This window comes from Bombyx mori, chromosome 13, assembly GCF_030269925.1.
Source record: "Bombyx mori chromosome 13, ASM3026992v2".
NCBI lineage: Eukaryota > Metazoa > Arthropoda > Insecta > Lepidoptera > Bombycidae > Bombyx > Bombyx mori.
Genome location: NC_085119.1, coordinates 2141956 through 2167888, shown reverse-complemented (window position 1 = coordinate 2167888; position 25933 = coordinate 2141956). Strand labels below are relative to the sequence as shown.

Genomic DNA, 25933 nt, shown 5'->3' with positions numbered 1-25933 from the left:
AAAATGAATTGCTGTTGGTTAGTCTCGCTAAAACTCGAGAACGGCTGGACCGATTTGGCTAATTTTGGTCTTGAATTATTTGTGGAAGTCCAGGGAAGGTTTAAAAGGTAGATAAATATGAAAATGCTCGGAATTAAATGAAAATAACAATTTGGATTTTCCTTTGATGTGTCCCCCGTCGGACGGATTCCTTTTGTTTGTTTAAAGTTTATTTTATACAAAAGTTTAGGTCTTTTATTTATCGGTTGAGGCACTACGAAGTTTGCAGGGTCAGCTAGTTTGAAATAAATTGGTATATTTCACAAATTTAGAAATAGTCGCAGCAGTGCTGCCGGGTACTAATAGAAATATAAATATAAAATACTGGTGGTTGGACCTCTTGTGAGTCCGCACGGGTAGGTTCTACCACCCTGCCTATTCCTGCCGTGAAGCAGGTTTCGGTTTGAAGGGTGGGGCAGCCACTATACTTGAGACCTTACAACTTATATCTCAAGGTGGGTGGCGCATTTGCGTTGTAGATGTCTATGGGCTCCAGTAGTCGCTTAACACCAGGCGGGCTGTGAGCTCGTCCAGCTATCTGAACAAAAAAAAAAAAAAATTTAAAAGAGAAAATGACTTAGGCTGTTTTTGGACCATCTTCATAGTTGTGATCTTTGCATTTAGCGCCGAGTACCGTACACAAAAGGTAACTCGACGGTCAATCTAGCGTTTCCTATGGCGTCGGACTGCGCCATACAAGCAATTGTCATTATTAATGGTCAGGTTCAAGGATGTTTTAATAGGGACTTTTGTTAATCTGTTTTTGTCGTTCAAAAACCAATAATATATACCAAATAATCGGAAAACAATTTACTAAACTAGGAAGGAAGAATTAGGCGGACTGAAGCAATATAATCAAGATTGTAGCTAATCGAAAAATAAATACTAAACTTAAAATTGTTGCATACTTAACACTAATCATACCAACAATTCTCTTGCTAGTCTCTATTTCTACCATAGCGGGTATTTAACGGTATACAACAAGTATTATTTAAAATAAACAAAATGAAACAATAACAAAAAAAAGTGTAACGCGTATTACTCAAAATAAACAAAACAAAACAAAATAGTATGTATAATAACTGTAGATTTATTGGTAAGGAAAGTCATTAAGTCAAATGTGCAAAAATAATAATATGCATTTTCAATCCAAAAGTTCAAAATGGTATGTTTAGTTTCAAGCTAAACAGTCCCAAACAATAGGCAAACTTACTGTTCGGTGGACATTATCTCCAAGATGATCGATAACATTTATGATATCTATTGATAGCTACTTCACACAACATAATATTAAAAGTAAGTCATACAAGTTGTTTTGAAAAACACTATTTTTAGTGTTGAATATTGCTCTCAGGGTACTTTAAGGCGTTCGGTACGTGTCACACTATAACTATGAACTTACATAAAACTCTAAATACATAAATGCGGGCTGTTTTGATACGTAGTTCAATATTGCCAATTTTTTTAACGCTTATATTTATTGTCAATGGACACATAAAAACAACGAGGAAGTGTAAATTCTAAGAAGTTTGTACAGAGCACTCTAGGTTGTCTCATTGTTTTGAACTGCTTTAGAAACCGATAATATGACGGAACTCGCCTATTCTGTTCTATAATGTTAACATTCGCTCTTTGCTAAATAATTAGATTATACCAAGGACTAGCTAAACACGACAGAAGCCGTATACTATACGCATTAAACAGTGCATTCAGAAGTACAGATAATGGTGGACGGTTAGACATTTTATTATTTATAATACTTTACTATAGTAATATTTAGTAAGTAGTAAAGCAAGCGAGTAAATAAAGTGAGCTCTATCGAGACAGAATACTCCATTGTAATGAAATGACATCTAATGTTTTTAAATTCGAACTACTTATTAATTAGTGACAGAAGCGAAGTGGGAAAGCTTATCACGTGGACTTAGATTTTATTTTGATGATAATAAACGTATTTTCTCTTTATTTCAGTCGTGGATCCCGGTGTGGTGAAGACTGGAGCGTATAAATATGAAGACGGCACTCGCTACGTCGGAGAATGGAATGCTAAAGGCCAGAAACATGGGATGGGTCACTTGGTCCTACCCGACGGAACCAGATATGACGGAGCCCTGATCGGAGGATTGTGTTCTGGACTTGGGGTGATGGCGTTTCCTGATGGCGCAAAGTAATTAATTTTGTTCACTGGTTTTTCTATTTAATGCTACCGGTTTTTCACTACAATTTGCTTAATTGGATTGAACAGAATCACGTGCGCGATTTTGTTGATTGTAATCGGTATCCTCCTAAAATATACATAGAATGGAAGACTTAAACTTCATGTTTCAAAGTATGAGTATGGTCCAACCAAACTTACCTTGAAGGCTGGATAGTCTTTGTAAAATAACTTAAACTGCAACGTCATGCCTCAATGAGGGCGTTTGCATACAAGTAAAGATATCTATGGGCTCCAGTGACTCTATAATATTGGACGAGACATTACCTGGCAATGTAACATCGTAAAAAAGGATATACAAACGTTTATCGCCTTATAATTGGCTTAAAAAAAATCTACCGTAAAGGTGCCTACTAATGCCAATTAATTTGGATGACTTCTCAAAGTTACATAATTTTATTTAAGACTAAAACGTAGAGCGCTTTGAACGTAGTCTCTTAACTCTTAAATTAAATTAATTATTTGTCGGGCTTTTACTATTGAATTCCGTTGATAAAATTTGCAGCTATTGTTATCAGTTTGGGAACTCGCGAAATATGATTATAATATACAGATCGTATGATCGTCTGTCTACAAAGGCATTAAAACATATATTTTACAGATTAAAACAATTTATACTAAGAGATAAAATTTCATAATTCTTAAACTATCTTTATATGTGACGCACTATCGCAGACGTGTTTTTTTGTGTAGCACGTAATATACTCGCATTTATATATCGGGTGATGTTCGAGATCCTACTACCTACGGCTACTAATTAATATTAACCTACTAAAGTATTTTGTAAATGCATAGATTCAGTTTCTACTGAAATTATAGATAATACACATAAATTAGTTATAGATAAGCAACTCAAGCAATCAACAAAAATGTTTACGGGCGTCGACCAGTAGATGGCTTCGCTTTAATTAGTTTCTCATTGCTCCTGTAGGTGGCAGTAACATATTACATATTCTATATTTTATTTTTAATGAAGGAGTTTGTAAATTTTCAGAAACCACAAATTGATAAAATTTAATCAATTTGTCTTTAACAAATAAATACCTGTATGATTTTTTTTTCTGTGTTTGGTTTTAATATAATTAAATGCCTTAACTTAACAACATATAAGTTTAGGGGCATCCGCTACAAGATGTCGCTAGTTTCCACATGGCGGTAGTCTCGTGGGCCAGGTCTAAATATTTTATTAATTTGTCCTTTTCTCGTCATGAGGAATGGTGATATCAACCAACACTGCTCGACGCGACCTAGTATAGTATTGATCTTAGGTTGTGTTCAATATGAAATAGATGTGTAAGGCTTTTTTTTATTTACACTTTTTTATTTACACTTACTACATTGAATTTTTTGTTGAAGTCGGTAGAAAGACATTCGTCGTGACGTCTCCTCGTAATTCATTTGAATTCGACTACTAATCAAAACGGCAATTTTTTGCGCCATTCAAGAATCGTGTACAATCTCGTTTTCGACATACGATATTTCGTGAATAATCTTTGTCTTCTTCTGGTAGTCTTATTTTGTTGTGCTTAATGTTTTTTTATGTACTGCCAACGGACTTATTAACTTTTTTCCATCTAAGCAATAAAAATAATAATAATAACAAACACATTTTATTATGTAGCTACTTACAGCTTTTTAATCAGCATATATGCGAATGCTGCTACACAAGTTGAGATGACAAAAATATATTGCATTGATGCTTGGACGAGCTCACAGCCCACTGGTGGTGGCCGGTGGCTACCGGAGCCCATAGACATCTACAACGTAAATGCCGCCCCCCACCTTGGGATATAAGTTCTAAGGTCTCAGTATAGCTATAATGGCTGCAACACCCTTCAAACCTCAACGCATTACTGCTTCACAGTGGAAATAGGCTGGATGGTGGGACCTACCCGTGCGGACTCACAAGACGTTCTACCACGTAATTTATCATAATCGACATGGCTAGACAACGTAGCAATTGTACTACGAAAGCGTGCATGTTGCGTACTATCAACGAAAAACGCTACTGCCCGTATAAGACCCCGACTTTATGCTGGGAGATCAACATGGCCGACTGTGTAATGTGACTTAGGAATTTTTATTAAAGTAAAGGTGAATCAGATTAGCCCACTGTTTTGATTATAAAGTTGACGCATTAAAAAGTTCATGTACCTTTTAAGAGTGAAATAAACACGTTTACTTGATTTCTTTGGTCAATTATTTTTCAGATATGAAGGAGAGTTCATGCAAGGCTGGTTTCACGGTCATGGTGTATTCTGGCGAGCTGATGGTATGAAATTCGAAGGGGAATTCCGAGGAGGCCGGGTATGGGGTTTAGGTAGGTTGTTTCTTTTTTTCTTTTTTATGATGGGTGACAGTGCTTATAAATCCACCTGGTGGTAAGTGATTTTTAGACCCCGTAGTCATCCTAATGTGAATGACCCGACTTAAGAAATGTCTAACGGCTGCCCATTCTTTTTCTTCCCGAGCGCATGATTGCTTTGCGCTAGAAATAAGCAGGATGATGCTACTGTGTGAACTCACAACACTACTAACCTTCTACTACTCTTAAAGATATTATTAATTTATTTCATAATTTCAATAAAATCAAAAGAAACATCGCTTTTATACATAAATGTGATTATTCATTTTTGCCCGCGTGGCATCCGATTTCGCTACCAGGAAATTCAGACCACGTACCTTTACCGAACTCCCATTGAAGCTTTTCACGTTTGCTGTCTTTTAACATATGACATTCTGAAACTAGATCCCTCGGGGAACATCGCGTGAAAAGGTTCGCAATCTTGGGGATTGAAGGAAAGCTTCGACAAGTACCGGATACAAGTGGGCTTTAAGTTATTGCCGCCGAAAGGCATTTAGGGTGCGATCTTTAAAAGCTCATAACGAGTTAAAACTTGAGGAAAAGGTGGAATTTGTTACGCTTTACCAGATATCGACCGCTGAAAAAAAATTATTGAAGTCTAGTGCTAGTTGAAATTTAACCGAGAAAGAATCTTGCTCAGGGGACTGTTGGAAAGATAGGTTGATGCAGCCCCGCTTTGTCATCTCGTCACGGTTTAGAGGAGAGCGAAGTAAAGCTCTCGACTTTAGTATCGTTCTATAAATGTTTTTTTTTTTTATTGTTTAGATGGATGGACGAGCTCACAGCCCACCTGGTGCTAAGTGGTTACTGGAGCCCGTGGATATCTACAACGTAAATGCGCCACCCACCTTGAGATATAAGTTCTAAGATCTCAGTATAGGTACAACGGCTGTCCCACCCTTCAAACCGAAACGCATTACTGCTTCACGGCAGAAATAGGCAGGGCGGTGGTACCTACCCGCTCGGACTCACAAGAGGTCCTACCACCAGAAAATGTGTTCAATTGATTCTTGAAACGCATTATATTCTTTTCTTAAACTGGCAGGCAATTTCTCTGTTCATTGTACGTTGTGAAATTTACGAGTCCACACCAACCACCCTTTTTTTTTTCTTTTTTTTTTCGCTGGGGAATCCGTTTACGGATACCAGGGACAACAACCACCCTACCAATTTTCGACGCGAACTACCTTCCGTTTCGAAGAGTACAATATACTATATACATGTAGGAATGGAACGGTATGGATGAATGACAGATATGGAGCATGACTGAGCGAGAGAGATAGGAGATGTCGTGTTAGGAAGTAAGAAAGACGGCGAATGAATGTGGAACATTAATTTTTTTTCGCAAGAGGAGGGGTAGTTGCCGGACGCGACGGCAGACTCACGCGATTTAATTCTGAAGACGAAAGACTTTTATATTTTAGTTACATAGATTAAGACGATTAAGACGAAATAATAAATCTAGTTTGTATCAATTCATCAACCGTTTTACTGGCCCACCCTGTATATAAAACCCTACATACATATATTATAGACTTCATTTATCTCAAAGTGTGTGGCGGCGTTCACGTTGTGATGGTGAGCTGATTCACGCGTCTGAGTATAAAAAATTCCATAATTCAAATTAACATTTTCGTAGGGTTTTCGCGAGTCATAGGAATAATTAAAAATACGCTTACGGTTTATTCTTTAATCATGTCCGTGTCGACGAAAATTGTGAAGTCTTCAAATTATGCTGATAATTTATGACCTCATGTCTCAAGGTGGATCGCGAAATTCACTTTGTGATATTTATTGGTGGATTTTATTGGTGGTAGGACCTCTTGTCCGTCCGCGCGGGTAGGTACCACCACGCTGCCTATTTCTGCCGTGAAGCAGTAATGCGTTGTAGATGTCTATGGGCTCCAGTAACCACTTAACACCAGGTGGGTTGTGAGCTCGTCCACTCATCTAAGCAATAAAAAAATATATTAGGCCATCGTTTTTAAAACACGATGGCCCAATAAGTCCACTAAACCAGTACAATATAAGATCGTAGTGTGGTTTAATATCTCAAAGCTTTCATATAGATGTATCGTCCGACTTCTTGCATAAACGCTAGGACCTATATTATTTTCTATTTTCCTAAAAAATGTAGAATCATGTTTCGTTTTACTCGGAAGCAAATTATTTATTGTGATAGATGAAAAGACTTTAAGAGCCTCTGTATCAAGTGACTGAAGAATAAATTGCTTATAAATCCTTGTTTAATTTTGAAGATAGCTTTATGTAGATAGAGAAGATTGGGAAACGTACTTTTTACCTTTAGAGCCTGAGGTAATTTATTGGTATTAATCTTATTTTCAGATTAACTATACCAAGAATTTATATCGAAGTTAGACGAGAAAAGATAATGTTGTTTGCAATCTTCCTGTGACTCATAAAGACGGTCTAAGAAAAAGAAGTCCAACTTGGAATATGAGATACAACTTTCATTCTTAGTTGTACATATTATAATATATTGACCTCTTCGTAACTGGAATAGGCAGGAAGTGGCTGCTTACGAATGCGGGCTCAGAATATTCCATAAAATCAGCAATAAAGCTGTTTTATTATAAATTTATTATTAGGCATAAGTTTTTCAGTGAAATGTATATCGTACTTAAAAGAAAACTATTAAATTTTCAGGTCTGGTCACATTCAATGATGGCAGCAACGGATTCCCTCGTAACGAAGGTTTCTTCCAAGACTGCAGGATGGTGAGAAGAAAGCGATGCCCTGAAGTCGTTCAGAGAGCCCAGAAAGTAGCTTACATGGCCAGAGCTCAATGTCAACAGTTTTAAGCCAAAAATACACAGTTAATAATAAAACCCATTGTGGTAGTTCAAAAAGCATTTTGTGTTGTATCTTTTAATTATAATAACGTTTGCATTCGACGCCTGTGGAATTCAAATCGATTCATATATCGTCTTTTCGCATTAAAAGTGTACAATTTCAAAAAATATATTCGAAATTGAGTTAATATGCGGAATCATTTGGTATCACCAGTATTTTTCTCATAAATACTGTCAAAAGAGCGTAGTTTAGTTTTAAATTATTATTATTTTAGTTTACCTATGTTTTGACTACTATTAAAAAAATTAATACATAATTTTATCTTACTTTAAAAGACAGATAGAGTAATTGGTAAAAAGTAAAATGTTGCAAAGATGATTAATATTAAAAATATCACATGTTAAACCTTTAAATCACTCTCCTGTAAAATTAGTAAGTTTTGAGACTATATATACAGTTTTAATGCGAGAAGACGATATGTGTTTTAGTACTGAAGGAGGAAAGAGCTCACGGTCTGCCTGGTGGTAAGCGGTAACCGGAGCTCGAAAAGTAGCTTTACTTAATTTCGTTGGTCTCTTTCTGATCTTTTTGGTGATTACCTATGTGGTGCATTAAGCTTCGTGCTTTACATATACGGTGGAGGGAGTGGGTTGCACATCGGCGCAGCGGAGTTAGGGAGAGCCGCCCTCAAACATTCAACGACTCTGGTATATTTGTACCTATTTCATTTTGACCGCGCAATTATTAGAGGGCGTGTGCATCACACGGGCAGTACAAGGGCTGGAGACATCACAGTGGAATGCGGCGACCCACCTTGAGACATGAGATCTAAGCTACCAGTCCATATTAACAGGGAGCCCAAGCCTGGGTAGATTCGCCTTGAGGTTCACTCAGTGTTCCTGTAGGGGAGCATGAAAACCGCGCTGGTTGAGCCTTTGCTCGCCCACCTATCCTGGTGAAACTGGAAAGACCCCTGAGTAATCCTTTGATCGTGAAAATAAAACGAAGATCGCGTAGATTCCACCTGCGCATTCGGCTATTCAAAGATGTTCCTTTAAAAAACATCGGTTATCTGTAAAGTCGGTTTACTGACGATAGCTGAACGTGACAACGTCATAAGAAAATACTGATGGAATGGTCTAATTTTTCAAAAGAAAATTTTAATTTTATTTGTTTGATAGATATTTTGTATGGACAATTGACACCACATTCACTTTTCACTGAACTTCATACTTGACGAAAACATGCAAATGTATTATTGTATAGCAGCTGTCCACGCGGATGCATCGCTCACTCAAGTAGGAGAGAGACAGATGTCGAACGCTGCCGAACGCGGAGGCCGATTGTGCCTCTTTGTCGCTCGTAGCGCGCTCTCTCGCTTGCACTTCAGGCCTTAAATGGAACGCCCCAATGAGTTATGTTTTTTCGTGCGTGCAGCCGGCTCCATCGAATTATAGGACGTTGTCACGTTAAAAACTTTCCTTAAAAAATACATTATTGCTCCATTTTATAAATCCTCTCATCTCCTTTTTATCATCGCACCTCCCGCCATCGGAGCAGAGTTCATCCATATTATCTGGAAACGCTGCGTTTATCGACAGTGCGTTTCCAGAGGTTTTGTTTGCCACGTACCATCCGGCTATGGAATGAGCTCCCCTCCACGGTGTTTCCCGAGCGCTATGACATGTCCTTCTTCAAACGAGATTTGTGGAGAGTGTAAAGCAGTAGGCAGCAGCTTGGCTCTGCCCCTGGAATTACTGAAGTCCATGGGCGACGGTAACCACTCGCCATCAGGTGGGCCGTATACTCGTCTGCCTGCAAAGGAAATACAAAAAAAATATACGTCCGATACTCGTCAAAAAAATTACTACGATCACTGTACTACGAGATGTGATGTCAAGTATGATTATCTGGCTAGCTATTTATAAAAATCGAATAGTTTAAAATAAAACATCGAAACTAGATTAAATGTTTATTTGATCTATGTATAATTTAGTAAAAATAGCACAGTGTAAATAATATTAAAGAGAAGTCCTTAAATTAAGTTTTTTTAATCAACTGATGTAATAAATATTATGGTTAACTATGTTTAGCAATCTTTAAGTTTTTTGGCGGCTATCGTTTCGTCATCGTCCAGACACTGCCCGTATCTGACTTCCATACACTTGCTTCCCTGTAACAGATAAATAAACGGTACATAAATTTTACTAGATAATAGATACATTAATTATAATGATATGGAGTATTTCAGAATTAATAAACAATAAAAGATTTAATTGTGTTTTCTGTGATATAATAAGAAAACAACTTTTAAAGCCCTTAATCTCTATTAAAATGAATATTAAAAATTAAACAGTATTAATGAACTTTATAAAAGTAAGCTCTCTTTTTACTCAATCCCAGACTTCGCTATATGACATTGAAGAAAAATCCTTTTTAAAAACTAAAGAGTTTTAAATAATAAAGATTTTTCTTTAAATACATATTTTTCATGACGCTTGTAGCTCAGATAGCGTAATATCAGGTGACATCAATGTATTTTTGAACATAATGTGATTCTATTACTCGTACTAATTAAGAGATTAGAAAAAAATTGTAAAACATAATGATTTTAAAAATACTTTATTCTAAAATTGGCGTAAAGATGTTTCTAGGTACCAATATATTAGAACCAATTGTAGTTTCAAATATTCAATTAAGTAATTAAAGTGATGGATAACCTACTTTAATGGCTATAGACTCTAATTTCGAGAATAATAAATGGAAATGGCTTAGAAAGAGCTTCTCCTTTGCATACCTTAGCATCTCATAGGTTAACTAGTTGTGTTATATATTATTTAAATTTCGCTACTAAGATCTCGCTGTTTTTGAAGCAAATGTAACTTTATTTTTAAAAAATGCTTAGAAATGGATCATACAAGTTATTATCTATTACTCTAGCTTTAATTTATTTCCATCTTTCTGAAAGAGTTCGAATATCCTGACTATAGAATTGATCGTCTTTTGCTGCTATCTACAAATTAATCAGATTTTTGATGTCTGTATATGATCTGTAACAGCTGGTCAGTCAGACCACGTTTCATCGAAGGGAACAAATAATAATCGAATGGTTATCTGGGGAATATAGTGAGTGGACTTGTGATTTTAGCGGGTCATGCGTAATAAGAAATCCTTTATATTCCTTTACAGTTATAAATACCTATACGCACTTAGTTGGACGATTTTATTGTGAATTAAAAATTGGATTATGACACGGAATACGAACGAATCAATCATCCAACTCGCTCATTCAAAATTACTTGTCAAACATTTTTGGGTTTTCATAATATAAATTTACCTTGACGATTTACTTGTATACACAAGCAAGCTAAGGTATTTTTAACTCCGAAATCTCAGAACTAACTTCGTTAACGGAAGTCACGCTTCGTGCCTCAATATAAAGTAAACATTGCTCCGTCTCGAGAGTAATCATAACGTAACTTGAAAGTGTAATGCCATAACGGAACCAGCCACAGCCAACTTTCACTCGGAACCAACATTATGCAATCGAAAATGCAATTAGCTTGCAATTAATGATTAATATATATTTTTAAATTTTCTACATTCCGAACAATCAGTTTGGGCTGTGCGAATTATGTTTCGGTGCTCATACCAGGAAATGTTTCTATTTTGAATGATAATGAATAATCAGAAGAAACGCATACGCGTATTTCAAAGTCATGAGTTACTGCAATTAATTTAATACTATTTTACTATTTAAATGAGCATTTAAGCCGCTTGTAACACATATAAGTTTGCAAAACTAACAAGGCTCAGTTCCAATTGCATTCTACCACAGCAGGACGTTGATACCTTGCCGTGTTGGCTCAGAATAAGATTTATAATGCTCTGATATAATATCGCTCCTTACCTTTGCAATATAAGCCTTCATGTAGAAGTTACCGAACAGAATGATGAAGGAAATCATGTAGAAGATCAGCACGTAGTGCATCCAAAGCGGGAACTCACAGCCTGTTCTGATTCCGTTGATGCCGAGAATCAAAGCGCATGTGAACTGGATCTATAAGAGGTCAATACATAATTTGTTATCTGAGATTTTATAATGCTTCTGGTTTTGTTTTTTGTTATCTTTGTGTTTTTTTGTAGATTGTAGTTTATGTATTCTAATTAGTTTAGTAACGGTGTTCGAATCCCACAGGCTGGTACCAATTTTTCTAATGATACCTACTTCACAAATGTTCACGATTGACTTCCACGGTGAAGGAATAACATCGTGTAATAAAAACGCAAAATTATAATTTGCGTAATTACTGGTGGTAGGACCTTTTGTGAGTCCGCACGGGTGGGTACCACCACCCCGCCTATTTCTGCCGTGAAGCAGTAATGCGTTTCGATTTGAAGGGTGGGGCAGCCGTTGTAACCATACTAAGACTTATAAGAAGAGCTTATATCTCAAGGTGTGTGGCGCATTAACGTTGTGGATGTCTATGGGCTCCAGTAACCACTTAACACCAGGTGGGCTGTGAGCTCGTCCACCCATCTAAGAGATAAAAAAAGTTATTTTTTTGTTTGATACACTTTTATTGTAATCCGCCAGCAAATAACGCAGCATTCTTAACTAATCCAAAACTAGGCAAAGTTTTTGAAGTAAATTAAAAAAGTTTAAACTAGAATAGCACCACCCGCTTCTTTCAAAGGGCGTCATAAATTAATAATAGTTTATTCAAGAAGATAAGTTCATCTAACTACAACTAAATAAGTCGGACTTTATAAATAAATTATGTTTTTCTATTCATATCACTTCATTATTATAAACAAGAGTACACCTGTGTTTGTGTGCGTGTGCTCTATGCTACCCTCCAAAACCATTCTTAAGTATTCTTTATAAGATCTGGACGAACTAATTTACAGTTTAATGTAATTCTAGAGACATTTTAGTTTCTAAGCGTTCGTACGAAAAATTAATCTTCAATTATTTACTTTCGAAGAAAACCATAGTAAAATTTTATGCAAAGGTAACTTGAACATCCATTAGGCACTTTCAGAAACTATCTGAAAGCGATTCTATTTTAAAGCCTACGTTAAAGCTTAATTAGTAAGTTTAGCAACACCTACAACTATTAAGAATAAAAATGTGGTTCACTAAATAATTGGGCGCGTGCCAAAAGTTTTACTGTCTTATAATTTAAAGGACAGACACTTGGTGCTTTTAAATATTTTATTCACTACAATATGAAAAAAATATACAAATACGAAATGGAGCTCAATACATAGATCAAATAAATTGGCATATATCTAAATATAGAAGTATAACTACTTTTTACTGGTGGTAGGACCACTTGTGAGTCCGCGCGGGTAGGTATCACCACCCCGCCTATTTCTGCCGTGAAGCAGTAATGCGTTTCGGTTTGAAGGATGGGGCAGCCGTTGTTACTATACTTGAGACCTTAGAACTTATATCTCAAGGTGGGTGGCGCATTTACGTTGTAGATGACTATGGGCTCCAGTAACCACTTAACACCAGGATGGCTGTGAGATCGTCCACCCATCTAAGCAATAAAAAAAAACTTAACTTGTATTGTTATTTAAATATGTACAACTAAAACAAAAACATAAAAAATAAAATATTATGTGTACTCGTAAAAAAAAGATTAAGAAATAAATCAAATATCGGTTATTTAATAAAATGATCGATATATGAATTTCATGTAATTATTTTTCTTTATACTGACAACACTGATTTTAATCTGACTGACTGACACTTCGCTTGCTGCTTGTGCTTGCGTTCAAAATGGATGTGTTTTGATTTTTCTTCGTATATGTTTTTTTATATACTTAAAATGTTTACTTAATACGTAAAAGGTTTTGATGCTGGCAATATTTTTCCCGCAAAAATAAAATTCTTGTTTTTTTCAATAGAGTTACTTTTTTTAAACTACTTATTGTAAAATGTAGTGGCGCTTATTTGGAAGAAAGTAAATGCATATTTATTTATGACAAAATTAATGCACTAAGTATTTTTTCTCTAATCTATTATCCGCTTTGGGCCTGAAATGGGCCGTCCCCTTTGCAGATTGTAACATGCGATCGTCTTCCGAAAAACATGTAGTTACTAAAAGCTATTTCAAAGCAAGACATTTAATTAAATATGACAATTAATTACGAGAACTATGCCTTTTTCTGCCGAAAAATAGTCACAGAGTCTGGTTTGGAGGACCCGCTGTTCCAGCAATTCATCCAGGCCAAGCCCTACTTTTACTCTATCTCAATAAGATTTGTGTCCTTACGTTGAGATGCCCATGGGCCTCGATAACGGTATAATACCAGACGGGCCGTGAGCCTGTTAAGAAAAAAAAACATCACTTTCAAGGTTCACTTACCAGTTGCATGATCGTGAGATACTTCTTCCACCACAAATACTGACTGACTGTCGGACCGAAAACTGAAAGACCATAGTAAGTGTACATCAGCACGTGGATTCCACTGTTCACCATGGCGGGAAGGAAAGCTGAAACAAAAATGTATAATTTTATGAGTACATCTCTGAGTTTTGTGACTACAGAACAATCACTATTTTTCTCTATATGTGGTAAGCAGACGTCTTTGGCCTATTGATATGAAACTGCTACCTAACACGTTAAACGCTTCATAAAAAAATTGAGTATCTTCATTCAGGTCATGGTGCTCACCGGTGAGCCTTACGTTAATGAACGCGTGAGGATTCCAACGTAAGCGCTTCCTACAAGCCACAGATTGCAGCTATCAAATCAAATGCGTATGGAAGTGAGCCGCGTGGCCCTTTAGCCGAACCGAACGCATTTGTTTTCAAATCCAATGGAAAGTTGTAGTTTTTATCAAAATTATATTTTTTTTATTGCCCTTGTAGGCAGACGAGCACACGGCTCACCTGATGGTGAGTGGTTACCGTTGCCCAAGGACTTCAGCAATGCCAGGGACAGAGCCAAGCCGCTGCCTACCGTTTAATACTCTCCACAAGCCTTGTTTGAAGAAGGACATGTCATAGCGCTCGGGAAACACCGTAGAGGGGAGCTCATTCCATAGCCGGATGGTACGTGGCAAAAAAGACCTCTAGAAACGCACTGTGGATGACCGCAGTGGCTCCAGGTAGTAGATGAACTCTACTCCGGTGGCGGGCGGAGCGATGGTAAAAACGAGATGACGGTATCATCTCGAACAGTTCCTCAGAGCACACACACAAAATTATAGCCTTTTAAAATATCTTAAAAACTAGGCGGTAAAAGTCACAATTTTTTATCTTCCGCGCAAATATCGCATTTTATAAATTTTATAATGAAAATCTCAAGTTGATAAAAATTTATGATTTCCTGATTTTGGCTTGGCCCGAATGGTATAGTACGCTAAGCCCACCGGTGGGCTGCATGGCGTTCAACGTGTTAAACTCTCATTTGTTTTTCTTTAGATGGGCAGATGTCTTCGGCCTATTAATATAAGTTGTTACTGAAACTCATAACTATTATTCAAATGCATTTGTCACTTTATACCTAAATAAAGTTCTAATTAAGTTAGATTTCCACACAGAGATGTAGTGTAATGTGTAACTCCTTTAGGGGCCCCGTGTACATCTTTACAACAATGACCCTCAATGTTATAGATACATCATTATTCTCCTGCCCTTCTCCCAATCACCTGGGGTCGACGCAACATGTACCCTTCCGTACTCTTCTTCTATCATGTACCATTTGTTCGCTCACTCCTCTTATACATATCGTCTTTCACGAAATCCATTCATTTTTCTTCTGGTCGACCTCTTCCTCTTCCTCAATGCTACATATACCTAAACTTAAAAACAATATCAAGAACCTTTGTAAAGTAAGACCAATAATTGTCTAAATTCAGTAATTATCTAGCAGATAGCGCTTTGTGAGAATGAGCCCCAGACAGTTACATTATATTTTTTTCATTTTTATATATTTTTTCAACTAGCAAGAAATGATTAACGGTAATTAAAAAAATATTGACTCGCCTTTGAAGTGTTCTCAGAATCTCCTTTTAGAGCCGGTGGCACATATGCCATGTTTTGACATATATTATATCGAATAGGGTATTAATTACGTTTAAGTTGAAATAAATGATTTATTTATATGTAAAAATGTAATTTAATACAAAGCAGATAAACGGAAAATTAACTTCACATTTAAAGTTTAAAAAAAAACCGTTAAAACAATTTTGAATTGTATATAATAATTTCAACTCTTTTCATCAGTCTTATTTATATAAAGTTTAAAAAAAATTTTTTTTATTGAATTACACCTACAATTTAATGCCGCATTCAAATTCACGCTGAAATCGTATCACAATGACTTCCACAAGTAACCTTTAAGCCACTAAATTGACATTCGGATAAAGAAAATTAATCCTATAAAGCAGTTTTCACACCAAACAATATTTCTCATGAATTCCATTAGCAGTTGTTTGACTTAAGATTATCGAGCTCAATTACTTTAACTTCGAGGTATTAATCGGGCATTTCACCAGAACTTTCTTTACCCAGTGACTAATCGTAAAAAAAAAATTGGGTTTTACAGTCTCCGCACAGTAACCCAACCACAAATAGAATTTGCCTATTTTAACCGTCCGAAAAACGAGAAAGGGAAATGAAATGCTATTTTTTTTTCTTAAATATTAAATTATCATTTCTAAACGAAATTAGTTAAGTATTTTCATAAAAGTCGTATTGGGCCCGACTCGGAGCTATAAAAAGAAAATAAATTCATATTTAAAAAGGAAAACCAATGAGACATTTCAATTAAGAGTTACCAAGAAGGCTTCACTTTCCCTTAATACAGCTCGTTAAAAAAGATGTAATTGAATTGAAAAAAATACTCATCTGGCAAATCAACGGTTAATTTAATTTTCTGACTACAACAAGAAAGTTATTACATTATATATCAGAAAGTACGGTTACAAAGGCCAGTTCTGAATTGAGAACGAACGTTACTGTGAGAAGCAAACAGTGTTTTCTTTACTACATTTTAGTGGAACATATGATTGTTGGAACAGGCTAGAAAATTCATTGTTCTTGTTTCCTCGAAAGGTCCATTTATAGCGACATGTAATCCTGAGACCCATTATTTAAGCATTTATATTACAATTTGAGGAAATAACAATTGAAATCATACAATGTCAGATTGAGGAGCTTAACAGTCCCGACTTATAAACAATTGAAGAACATTTCATATTAGTTTAAAGTATTTAGAGCAACAAAATGTGAGTTGTGGTGTAAAATAAGGCACGTTTCTGAAATAAAGATGCTAAGTTTATTTCTATACCGTGCGTTGAAATCTGAGCAAAGAAGTTTCTATTATTTTTTGATGCCATTGTAATATAAAACGCGTGTGATATTTTTAAAAGATAGAGAGATGAAAAGATATGTCACTAAAACACTTTTAAAAATCTCTTAACGATACGTGGATTCTCAAGAAAATATTATGTAGAAAGTTTCAAGTCTCAGTCAAAAATAATAGTACTAAGCATCCAATAAGGAATACGCTTCAGAAAAGAGTACCCATTATTAGTTTGGGTGTTAATATTTATTTATTTAAAATATAAAAATTCTAGGATATGAATGATACTCACTAGATCCACTAGGCACCCATTTGATTCCAATCCACCAGAACGAAAACATGGTCGAGTGATGGTAAACATGCAAAAATGTCAGCTGCTCATCCTTCTTCCTCAGTATAAAGAAGAAGGTATCACAAAATTCCAGAAGCTTCGAAAAATAGTACCACCATACCGCATCTGCTATCTGTGAAACAAATTAATGTTTCTAAGGCAACATACAAATCTAATTAATAGGATTAATTAGCTTTAAAATTTCACTAACAAATGTTTTTCTTATAAGTAGCTTAAACAGTAATATTTAAAAATAATTTCTTTATTTTAATTTGTAAAATGTCAATTATCGAATTTGTAATAATAATAATAGCCATGCATCATGCGACTAACATTGATTTGCAAAGAAAAATATAATTGGCATTCGTCACAAGTACATTTGTTGCACACAACATCAATTAATGTGATTTAGGCATGCCTATTGGGTGTGGTATATATATTCACCGTGACTAAAGTAAACAACTCATTAACAATTCTTTTCAGACGTGAAAATTTTCAAATGTTTTTGTTCGTGTAGCCTCTTAACTTCATTTACATTTCTAAAGGGATGTTTAAGTTAATTCTTTCGAGAGACCTTGACAAAGTGTGACGGTCATTTTCGTAGCGCGAAAGTTAGCAAAGCCCTCCATTATCACAAGCGGACCCGTTTGCTGTTTACAGATGAACGTCAAAGAGATTCTCAAACAATTTCTGCGAAACATCTTCGTTTTTGCTTTATGTCCCTTTGTCTTGTTGAAATTCTTCATGACCAAGTCTTGCATTAGATATTTTTTTAGTATTCATCTGATTTTATACCAAAGATTCTGCCTTAGGCTCTATTGCAGGTAGAAATATGTTGTGACCGGTTAAATCTATACTAATATTATTATTATTATATATATATTATAAAGAGGAAAGATTTGTTTGTTTGTTTGTATTGAATAGGCTCCGAAACTAATGAACCGATTTGAAAAATTCTTTCACTGTTTGGAAGCTACACTATTCCCAAGCGACGTAGGCTATAATCTTTTTTGAAAAAAATAGGGATCCTTACTAAAACTCCAATAATGTAACCCAAAGTGTAAAAAAATTACCTAAAATATTCTTTACATCGCGTGCCCTGCGAAAACTATTGATGATAGAATAAAATTATGTGCTATGACTTTGTAGAACACATTATTATTTACAAAAATTGTCGCGACAGCATATGTCTAACTATTGTAGTTATGCCGCAATAAGTGTTCTTTTATTTTTTAAAATAAAACAACGCCAAATAACGTTGATCTCTTTGTTAAAGACCCGAATGGAGCCGGAGCGGGCCGCTAGTACCACATAAGTCGTTTAGCTAGTTTACCTTAAAATAAATAATTTGAGAGACACTCTTAATTTTTGCACCTTTTCAAAGACAAATTAAACTACACAGAACGCGGGCTGTTACCAAATTCTCTCAGGTTGAGCCCGTGAGCTCACTTACCCATCCGGGCTTAGCTAGAACAGCCCACTAGTCTACCAGCGAACAGATTGGGGAAAAAATACAGCCTTTGTTACTACTTTCTCCTTCGTTCATTTACTGGTGGTAGGACCTCTTGTGAGTCCACGCGAGTAAGTACCACCACCCTGCCTATTTCTGCCGTGAAGCAGTAATGCGTTTCGGTTTGAAAAGTGGGGCAGCCGTTATAGCTATACTGATATCTTAGAACTTGTTTCTCAAGGTGGGTGGCGCATTTACGTTGTAGCTGTCTATGGGCTCCAGTAGCCACTTAACACCAGGTCGGCTGTGAGCTCGTCCACCCATCTAAGCAATAATAAAAAAATACTAACCTGCAATTCGTCCGGGTCATATTTCTGCCGGCAAGGTTCACAAATATAACTATATCTTAATCTAAATGAGGCTGTCAGTAACCTGACAGCTATATAGGCATTTAGCGCAGCCATGGCTAAGTTGTAGGGTACTAAAAGCCATGTTAATTGAAATGGCTTTCTGTTTTTCATTAGCTTAGGACCGATCCACACTATGAAGAGGTAGGCTAAAGTGTACAACGCAGTCGGCAGCGGCGAGTCAACCAGTGGCCATCCTTTTGTTCTATCATCTGTGAAGAATGTTTACAATAACTTTTATATCTTCTAGAAAAATAATAATTTATTAGAGATGGGTTGTCAGTCACTTACGAAATGCTTACTTCCTTAATTTACATGTAATTAAAACTTTTTTTTACGCCTGACTGAGAAGTCCCTGACCACGAAAACTTTAAAGTAGTTAGGTTAGAGTAGTTTAAAATGTAAAATTGACCAGAACAATTTGTCCCTTCAATCGAATATAAACAACTGAAATTCAATCATGTTATGTCTCATGTCCCAAAGGCGGTTTCAGATACTGCTTCCGTTAACCACTGAACATCATAATAATATAGTTTGTGAGCTGATATATCCGAATACAAAACCAAGGTAATGATAAAGACTTGAAACAAGAACTTGAAAATTTATTTGAAAGCAATACGGTAAGATAATGTGAACAATACCTAGTTTTATTTATTCCGTTTCTCCTCACAAGATATATTTTTAACTCATTTCTAATAACGACTAATCTTTATAATAAGTTAAGCTGAATATCAAACCTGACAATGATAGTGTCCATATATAATAATCGTATGTGTCTTTTAAAACGCTCTGCGTTGAATTCACTATAACATCGGCCATGTTTCTGTGTAATCTGTAACAAAGGAAAAATTGGTTTTAGCTCAGTCATTTTGATTATATAATTAAACTAGATGTTGTTCGGGAATTTATGTGCTTTGGTTATACGATCTTTATTTCAGTGCAATTGAGGTTTCAATTAAAATTACATACGTGAGCCCGCTGTGTTAAGAAATATGTTGTTGCCAGAAATTAATGTAAGCCTACTACAGACAAAATCAACAAAATTGTATTATGAGATAGTTATGTGTTTGCTGCGATTTTAACGTCTCTGTAGTCTGGTGGTAGTATCTCTCTCTTCGATCGGTCCCTCACTGCTGAGGATCGTGACTCCGTTCGATTCCGTCAACCAGCTGTCTCCATCGATCCCTTTGTGTAGCTTGGTGGAGTTCGTCGCTGACAGATTATCCCAGTTCCTCCGCTATTTGGTCCGACCATAGCTTGGGACCTCTATCCCTAGGCCTTTTCCCTCTATTTTACCGGTCATCACGAGGCGTTCCAAAAGGTGGTAGTATAGGAGGAGTTTATGTTTGTTAAATTTTTAGAGTTCTGAAATTACTTGTATCACAAGCTTATATTAGTTGATAGATCCACTCTATTGTACGTAAAGGATTGATTTTTAAAACTACTCTCACGTTTCCTGTCGTACGTTAATGATTGAAATAAACTTTGACTTTTGGCAGGAACGCGAGGAGTGAAGTTGTGTGATTTGTTTAATTTTGTCTATTTAGTGTTTCTTCAGGTTTAAATGTGTAATAATGGTGGTTTATTAACTGTTTAGTATCTGTGAAAATGCTCAAATGTGGAAAAATGAAACAAAGCCACTGGATGTAGCTTCTCGGGATCCTACAGAAAGCCCACTGAAAAAATCTCAGTACATGATACCATTTTACTGAGATTATATTTCATCCCATATAATCTCATCTCATTTCATTTCATTTCATTTTACTCAATATTATCGTTTTTCATAAAAATAAGAATATAAAATAAATTAAGTCTTAGCTACCAGGTCACATAGATTGTATGTTGTCTTAAATTTGTATGTTGCCTTAGAAACTGAAATTTCGTAAATTAGCCCTTTAAAAAAAAGAAATAAGCTTTCCCAAAAGTGCTAACAACTGTACCACAAACAAATAGAGTTTCCATATAAACTTATAATCACTAAGAATAAAATTATCGAATACATCAATATATTTGTACATTGGTTTCTAACCAAAAATAGTTAATTGGAATTTGTTGCTTTTGGTATGAAAGTTACATTCAGTTATTCATTCTTTCATACCATTTATCTCCACGAATATTTCCTTAGTGGATGCTTACAAGATGAAACGCACCAGCTGCCCGAATTTCAAGTTTACAGCCCCAGTACTTCTACGTAGTGGTTCTGCGTTGATGTACCTGTCAGGACCAGTAATGATGTCTATTAGAGATGTCGGCGCAACGTCACTATTTAGTTAACTAACTGTTTCCTTAATATTACGCATGTCAACAACTGATTAAGACGGTATTCGAGAGAATTCATGACTAAGCTACCCCTACGTTCTACATAAATAAGAGTGACTATTGTCGCGCAAAGCCCCCAGAAGACTGAAGACGAAGTGGAAGGAGAAAGAAAGGAAGAAACAAGAAAAAAAGAAAAAGAAGAGAAGACAACTATCAACGTCCTAACTAACATTCACAAACCTGCATCACTCAAACCCGCAGCTCATCACCCCTGCCCCCATATCCGCATAACCTTAACTAGTAGGTGAGCTCACGGGGCTCAAACAGGACGATGTTGCTAATACGCGGCGAGTCTACCACACCATCCCACTTCTGACACCACTGTTACGGGGTGGGATGATGAAGACTTTTTAAAAAAACACATTTTACAGAAACTGAAAAATGTAATTTTATTATATGAAAGTACACGTTTTAGATAAGTGTCCACAACGAGATTTTAAACCGATCTAATTTACTGTGGTAACCGAAATGCTGACGAAGCTTTCGATTTGCGTCATTACTTAGAATCGAAGTAAACAACTGAGGCTAGGTCAGCAGTTTACTTTGTATTGACCATGTTGTAATCGAATATTATAACAGAACCCTAGCAAGAGCCGTGCTTCGCAGAATCTACCACTGGATCGGAAACGCGACCCACTGAGAAGATCCGGCGAGAAACTTAGTGGGCGTTGTCTGTGGGTTAATTTACTCGCCGAGAACGATGACCGGAAATATATTATATTTAATTTTTAAAGCCTATTAAATTGGTTGGAACAAATAGTTTAAGACTTAGAAACTATTACAAATATGTTAAAATGAAAGTGTCATGTACAATGTTCTGCGTGCAAATATGGTTGTACTGACCTTACATAAACAAGCTTCGAAACATAAAAAAATGTTAGCAAAATATGTAAAACTGAATATTTAGATTTAAAATACTTCGATAGATGTATTGGTTGTGACATTTTTAGTTAATGATTTTTTTTTAGTTAAAGCCTTTTTTAAGAGTATGCTCACATCTACGAATCTAGTTTAAAAATAAATTATTTATGGCCACCTACAACCTGAAGTCATCGTGGCCTATCGGATAGGACGTACGGTGCATTCGTGTTGAGCGATGCACCGGTGTTCGAATCTCAGGCGGGTACCAATTTTTCTAATGAAATAAGTACTCAACAAATGTTCACGATTGATTTCCACGGTAAAGGAATAACATCGTGTAATAAAAATGAAACCCGCAAAATTATAATTTGCGTAATTTACTGGTGGTAGGACCTCTTGTGAGTCCGCGCGGTCGGGTACCACCACCCTGCCTATTTCTGCCGTGAAGCAGTAATGCGTTTCGGTTTGAGGGGTGGGGTAGCTGTTGTAACTATAGAGAGAGAGAGAATACACTTTATTGCACACCAACACAATTTATATTTAAAAAAAAAAAAAAGTCAAAAAGCACATATGTACAATATACTTGAGACCTTAGAACTTGTATCTCAAGGTGGTTGGCGCATTTACGTTGTAGATGTCTATGGGCTCCAGTAACCACTTAACACCAGGTGGGCTGTGAGCTCGTCCACCCACCCAAGTAATAAATAAAAAAAACTTGCTTATTTATACGAGTCGAAGTCTTAGAAGCAACTTATCGTAAAACTAATCACAAGTAAAGAATCGGTAAATAGCAAATAGATATTTTTTTGGTTTTCTAATGCTATTTATCATTAGAGCCTCAAGCGAGTCGCAATTGTTCTAAAATATGATTTAAATAATTATTTTCACACGTCAGTTTGTCAACAATGCAATTTGTAACAACATATCGCGTCATTCAATACTTTCCCCTTATCAGACCCGCTGAAAGCTTAGCTGGCGATATGAGTAATTAGCATATTGTTAATCAATTTCAACGTCAATCAAATATAAACGCTTATTAACGCGTTCTGGAACAAACATTACAGATGGGTTTTTTTTGCGCTAATTTTAAAAAGCAAAATAATGATGTATAATATATTTAAAAACTGACACTTACACTGAATAATTAAGAATTCTATAGAAGAAAGAAAAGAAAATGTGCACATATTCTATATACATATAAGATAACATTACTGCTTATTTCAGTTTTTAAATAATAAAAAATACAAGGTTGTTCTATTTTAGGTGAATCGGGCAATGCGTGACTAATTTTTTCCCTATTTACCATTTATTCAGTTAAGCTTTCCAAATTATAACCAAATAATCAAAAGCTCCGCGGCTTATACAGTTTGACAATAAGCGGTATATATACGTATACATACATTGCGTAAATTATAAAAGTTCAGCCTACTAAAAGCAAATATCATTAGATAGGTACCGAACCTCTACATATTTTTGCCGCGAAGTTGTCATTCATTACATTTTTTTTTATTGCGTAGGTGTGTGGACGAGCTCACAGCCCACCTGGTGTTAAGTGGTTACTGGAGCCCATATACATCTACAACGTAAATGCGCCACACACCTTGTGATATAGTTCTAAGGTCTCAGTATAGTCACAACGGCTGCCCCACCCTTCAAACCGAAACGCATTACTGCTTCACGGTAGAAATAGGCGGGGCGGTGGTACCTACCCGTGCGGACTCACAAGAGGTCCTACCACCAGTAAAGTTTAAAAGTAGGTACGATACAATGCTAATCAGAGACCTTTTTTTTCTTAAGGAAAGCGTTTTTAGTGTCCACGTTATGATGTTTAAGGGTTATATTGCCGTAACATACAACGTAAATACCTATTGTTTTAGTATGTATTGTAAACTTATGGTGTAATTAACAGGCAGTGTAAAACAAAATTGATAGACCTCTCATGCTACGCTTGAACGTTGACCTCGCGCGTTATCTGATTTCAATTGTATTTCATTGCTGACACGTGTGAAACGTGGTCTCTTTTAAAAGTCGCTCTCTCTTTCGGAAATGTTTTTTCAAACCACTTTGTATGTCATAGTATTTAATTCAATGTAGTGTACCACTTGTAAATTATATAGTAGATTTGTGGGTGCATTATGTCGCCAATCTTGGTATATTGTTAAAAAAAACGATATCTCCGTGATTAAAGCTACTTTTACGGTTTTTTATTTTCATTGAATATTTAACAAAGAAATACATTTTTTTTACTTAGGTGGGTGGACGAGCTCACAGCCCACCTGGTTTTAAGTGGTTACTGGAGCCCATTGACATCTACAACGGCTGCCCCACCCTTCAAACCGAAACGCATTACTGCTTTACGGCAGAAATAGGCAGTACCTACCCGGGCTGACTCACAAGAGGTCCTACCACTTACCACCAAAATTGAAGGTATTTCATAATTATAAGTGCATAATAGTATAATGATCCGTGACCACGAAAACTGTCAATTGTTCGAAATTTTGAAACTATTAATACTAGTGGTCCCGCAATAGTCGAAATTCGACTATAATTAATTGGAATTATAAGTTTTAACATTATTATGGTCCTATTGTTACAGATTTCGCCAAGACTATACTAGAGACAAATACTCGTAATATTAAAGATAAACAATACTAACCTATTCATAAATTAACTACAGACTTTAAGCAATAAAAAAATTTGATAATAAACAAAGAGTATATTATTATGTGTGTGTGTCAAATACATGGTATGGTAATGTAATGTATATTTTATGCATTATTTAAAAAAAATATTAGCATTGTACACTTCTTCTCTATATTCTCTATAAGTGTGGAAAAATTCATACTCCTCCATTCGCGCAATTTTTGTAAAAAGGGATACAAAGTTTTTGCTTCACGTATTAATATATAGATAATGACAATAAAAGTCCGGAGATTAAAGCGTAAAAGTAGCTTTAATTGCATTTACTATTTGCGGCAGCCGACAATACCATATGTCTCCACATTCGGCGCCTGTAATTCATTGGGTTACGTAAATAAAGTGGACAGACCTTACTTCAATTCGCTCGAGTACCGGCGTAAGTAAATAGAATCAGAATTAATTAGCATTACGTGCTCGACAACACATAGGGTGTAATCAATTACATATATAATCGTCAAAGCGAAAATATTCGTGAACAAATAACAGAAAACAAAATACGTTTGTCACGTTAGAATACAATATAATGTCGTAAATTCACCTCTTGCGATTATTTATTTTTGTGAAAAACGAAAATATTATATTTTCATTTTTCTCGGGATCTCAACATCTATCTAGACTATAATTTCCAGATCGAGTCTTGAAATAAAACTTTTCCTAAAAATTGTCACGTAAGATTTATCTAAATCTTTTATTTATTGCGGTAGTGCCACAATATAATAATATAAAACACAGTAATTCCAAACACAAAAGTACGTTTTTTTTTTGAATTGCTCACATTGGTACGTAGGGCCCACCTGATTTAAAATTGTTATCTGTGCCCCTTGATATCACAACAAGCCACAACCTACTTGGAGATTGTGCTCAAAGCCTCAACTGTATTATAAGTATAAGTTGTATAACGGCTGACCCACTCGTCAAATAGGAACGCGCGACTGCTTCCTGGCAGGTATAGGCTGGTTGTTTCTGCAGGATAGCACCGTGGTATGTGAGGAATGTAGATCTACACGACGACCTAAATTTAGTACCGACACGTAAGTATAGTTTAGTACCGATCAGGAAGCGTCAGAACGCTACTTTAAAAAAGCAGCGCGGTACGATAAGCCTCT

At 35.8% G+C, this 25933-nt stretch overlaps 2 protein-coding genes across 11 annotated transcripts in view; one reads left to right on the top strand and one right to left on the bottom strand.

Moving 5' to 3' along the window:
• Positions 1-1607: 1607 nt before the first annotated feature.
• LOC101746252 (MORN repeat-containing protein 4 homolog) lies at positions 1608-7492 on the top strand. The gene is made up of 4 exons (XM_004928064.4): positions 1608-1773; positions 2011-2206; positions 4465-4574; positions 7287-7492. Exons 1-4 carry the CDS (start codon positions 1764-1766, stop codon positions 7439-7441), a joined length of 471 nt encoding a protein of 156 aa, XP_004928121.1. The 5' UTR covers positions 1608-1763; the 3' UTR covers positions 7442-7492.
• A 1900-nt stretch (positions 7493-9392) lies between these two features.
• Positions 9393-25933, bottom strand: part of LOC101746391 (elongation of very long chain fatty acids protein 4) — a 38025-nt gene continuing 21484 nt past the window's right edge. For 2 of the 10 annotated variants that reach the window (XM_062671705.1, XM_038015144.2), the window contains 6 exons: positions 19685-19779; positions 18891-19159; positions 17052-17223; positions 13814-13941; positions 11344-11493; positions 9393-9606 (listed from right to left, as the gene is read on the bottom strand). In XM_062671705.1, coding sequence (XP_062527689.1) covers positions 9523-9606; positions 11344-11493; positions 13814-13941; positions 17052-17223; positions 18891-19159; positions 19685-19779 — 898 coding nt within the window. In that variant the 3' untranslated portion in view covers positions 9393-9522. Of the gene's footprint in view, positions 9607-11343; positions 11494-13813; positions 13942-17051; positions 17224-18890; positions 19160-19684; positions 19780-21045; positions 21162-21436; positions 21717-25933 lie in introns of those variants that run through there. The other 8 variants (XM_038015145.2, XM_062671706.1, XM_062671708.1 and 5 more) reach the window with 8 other exon arrangements.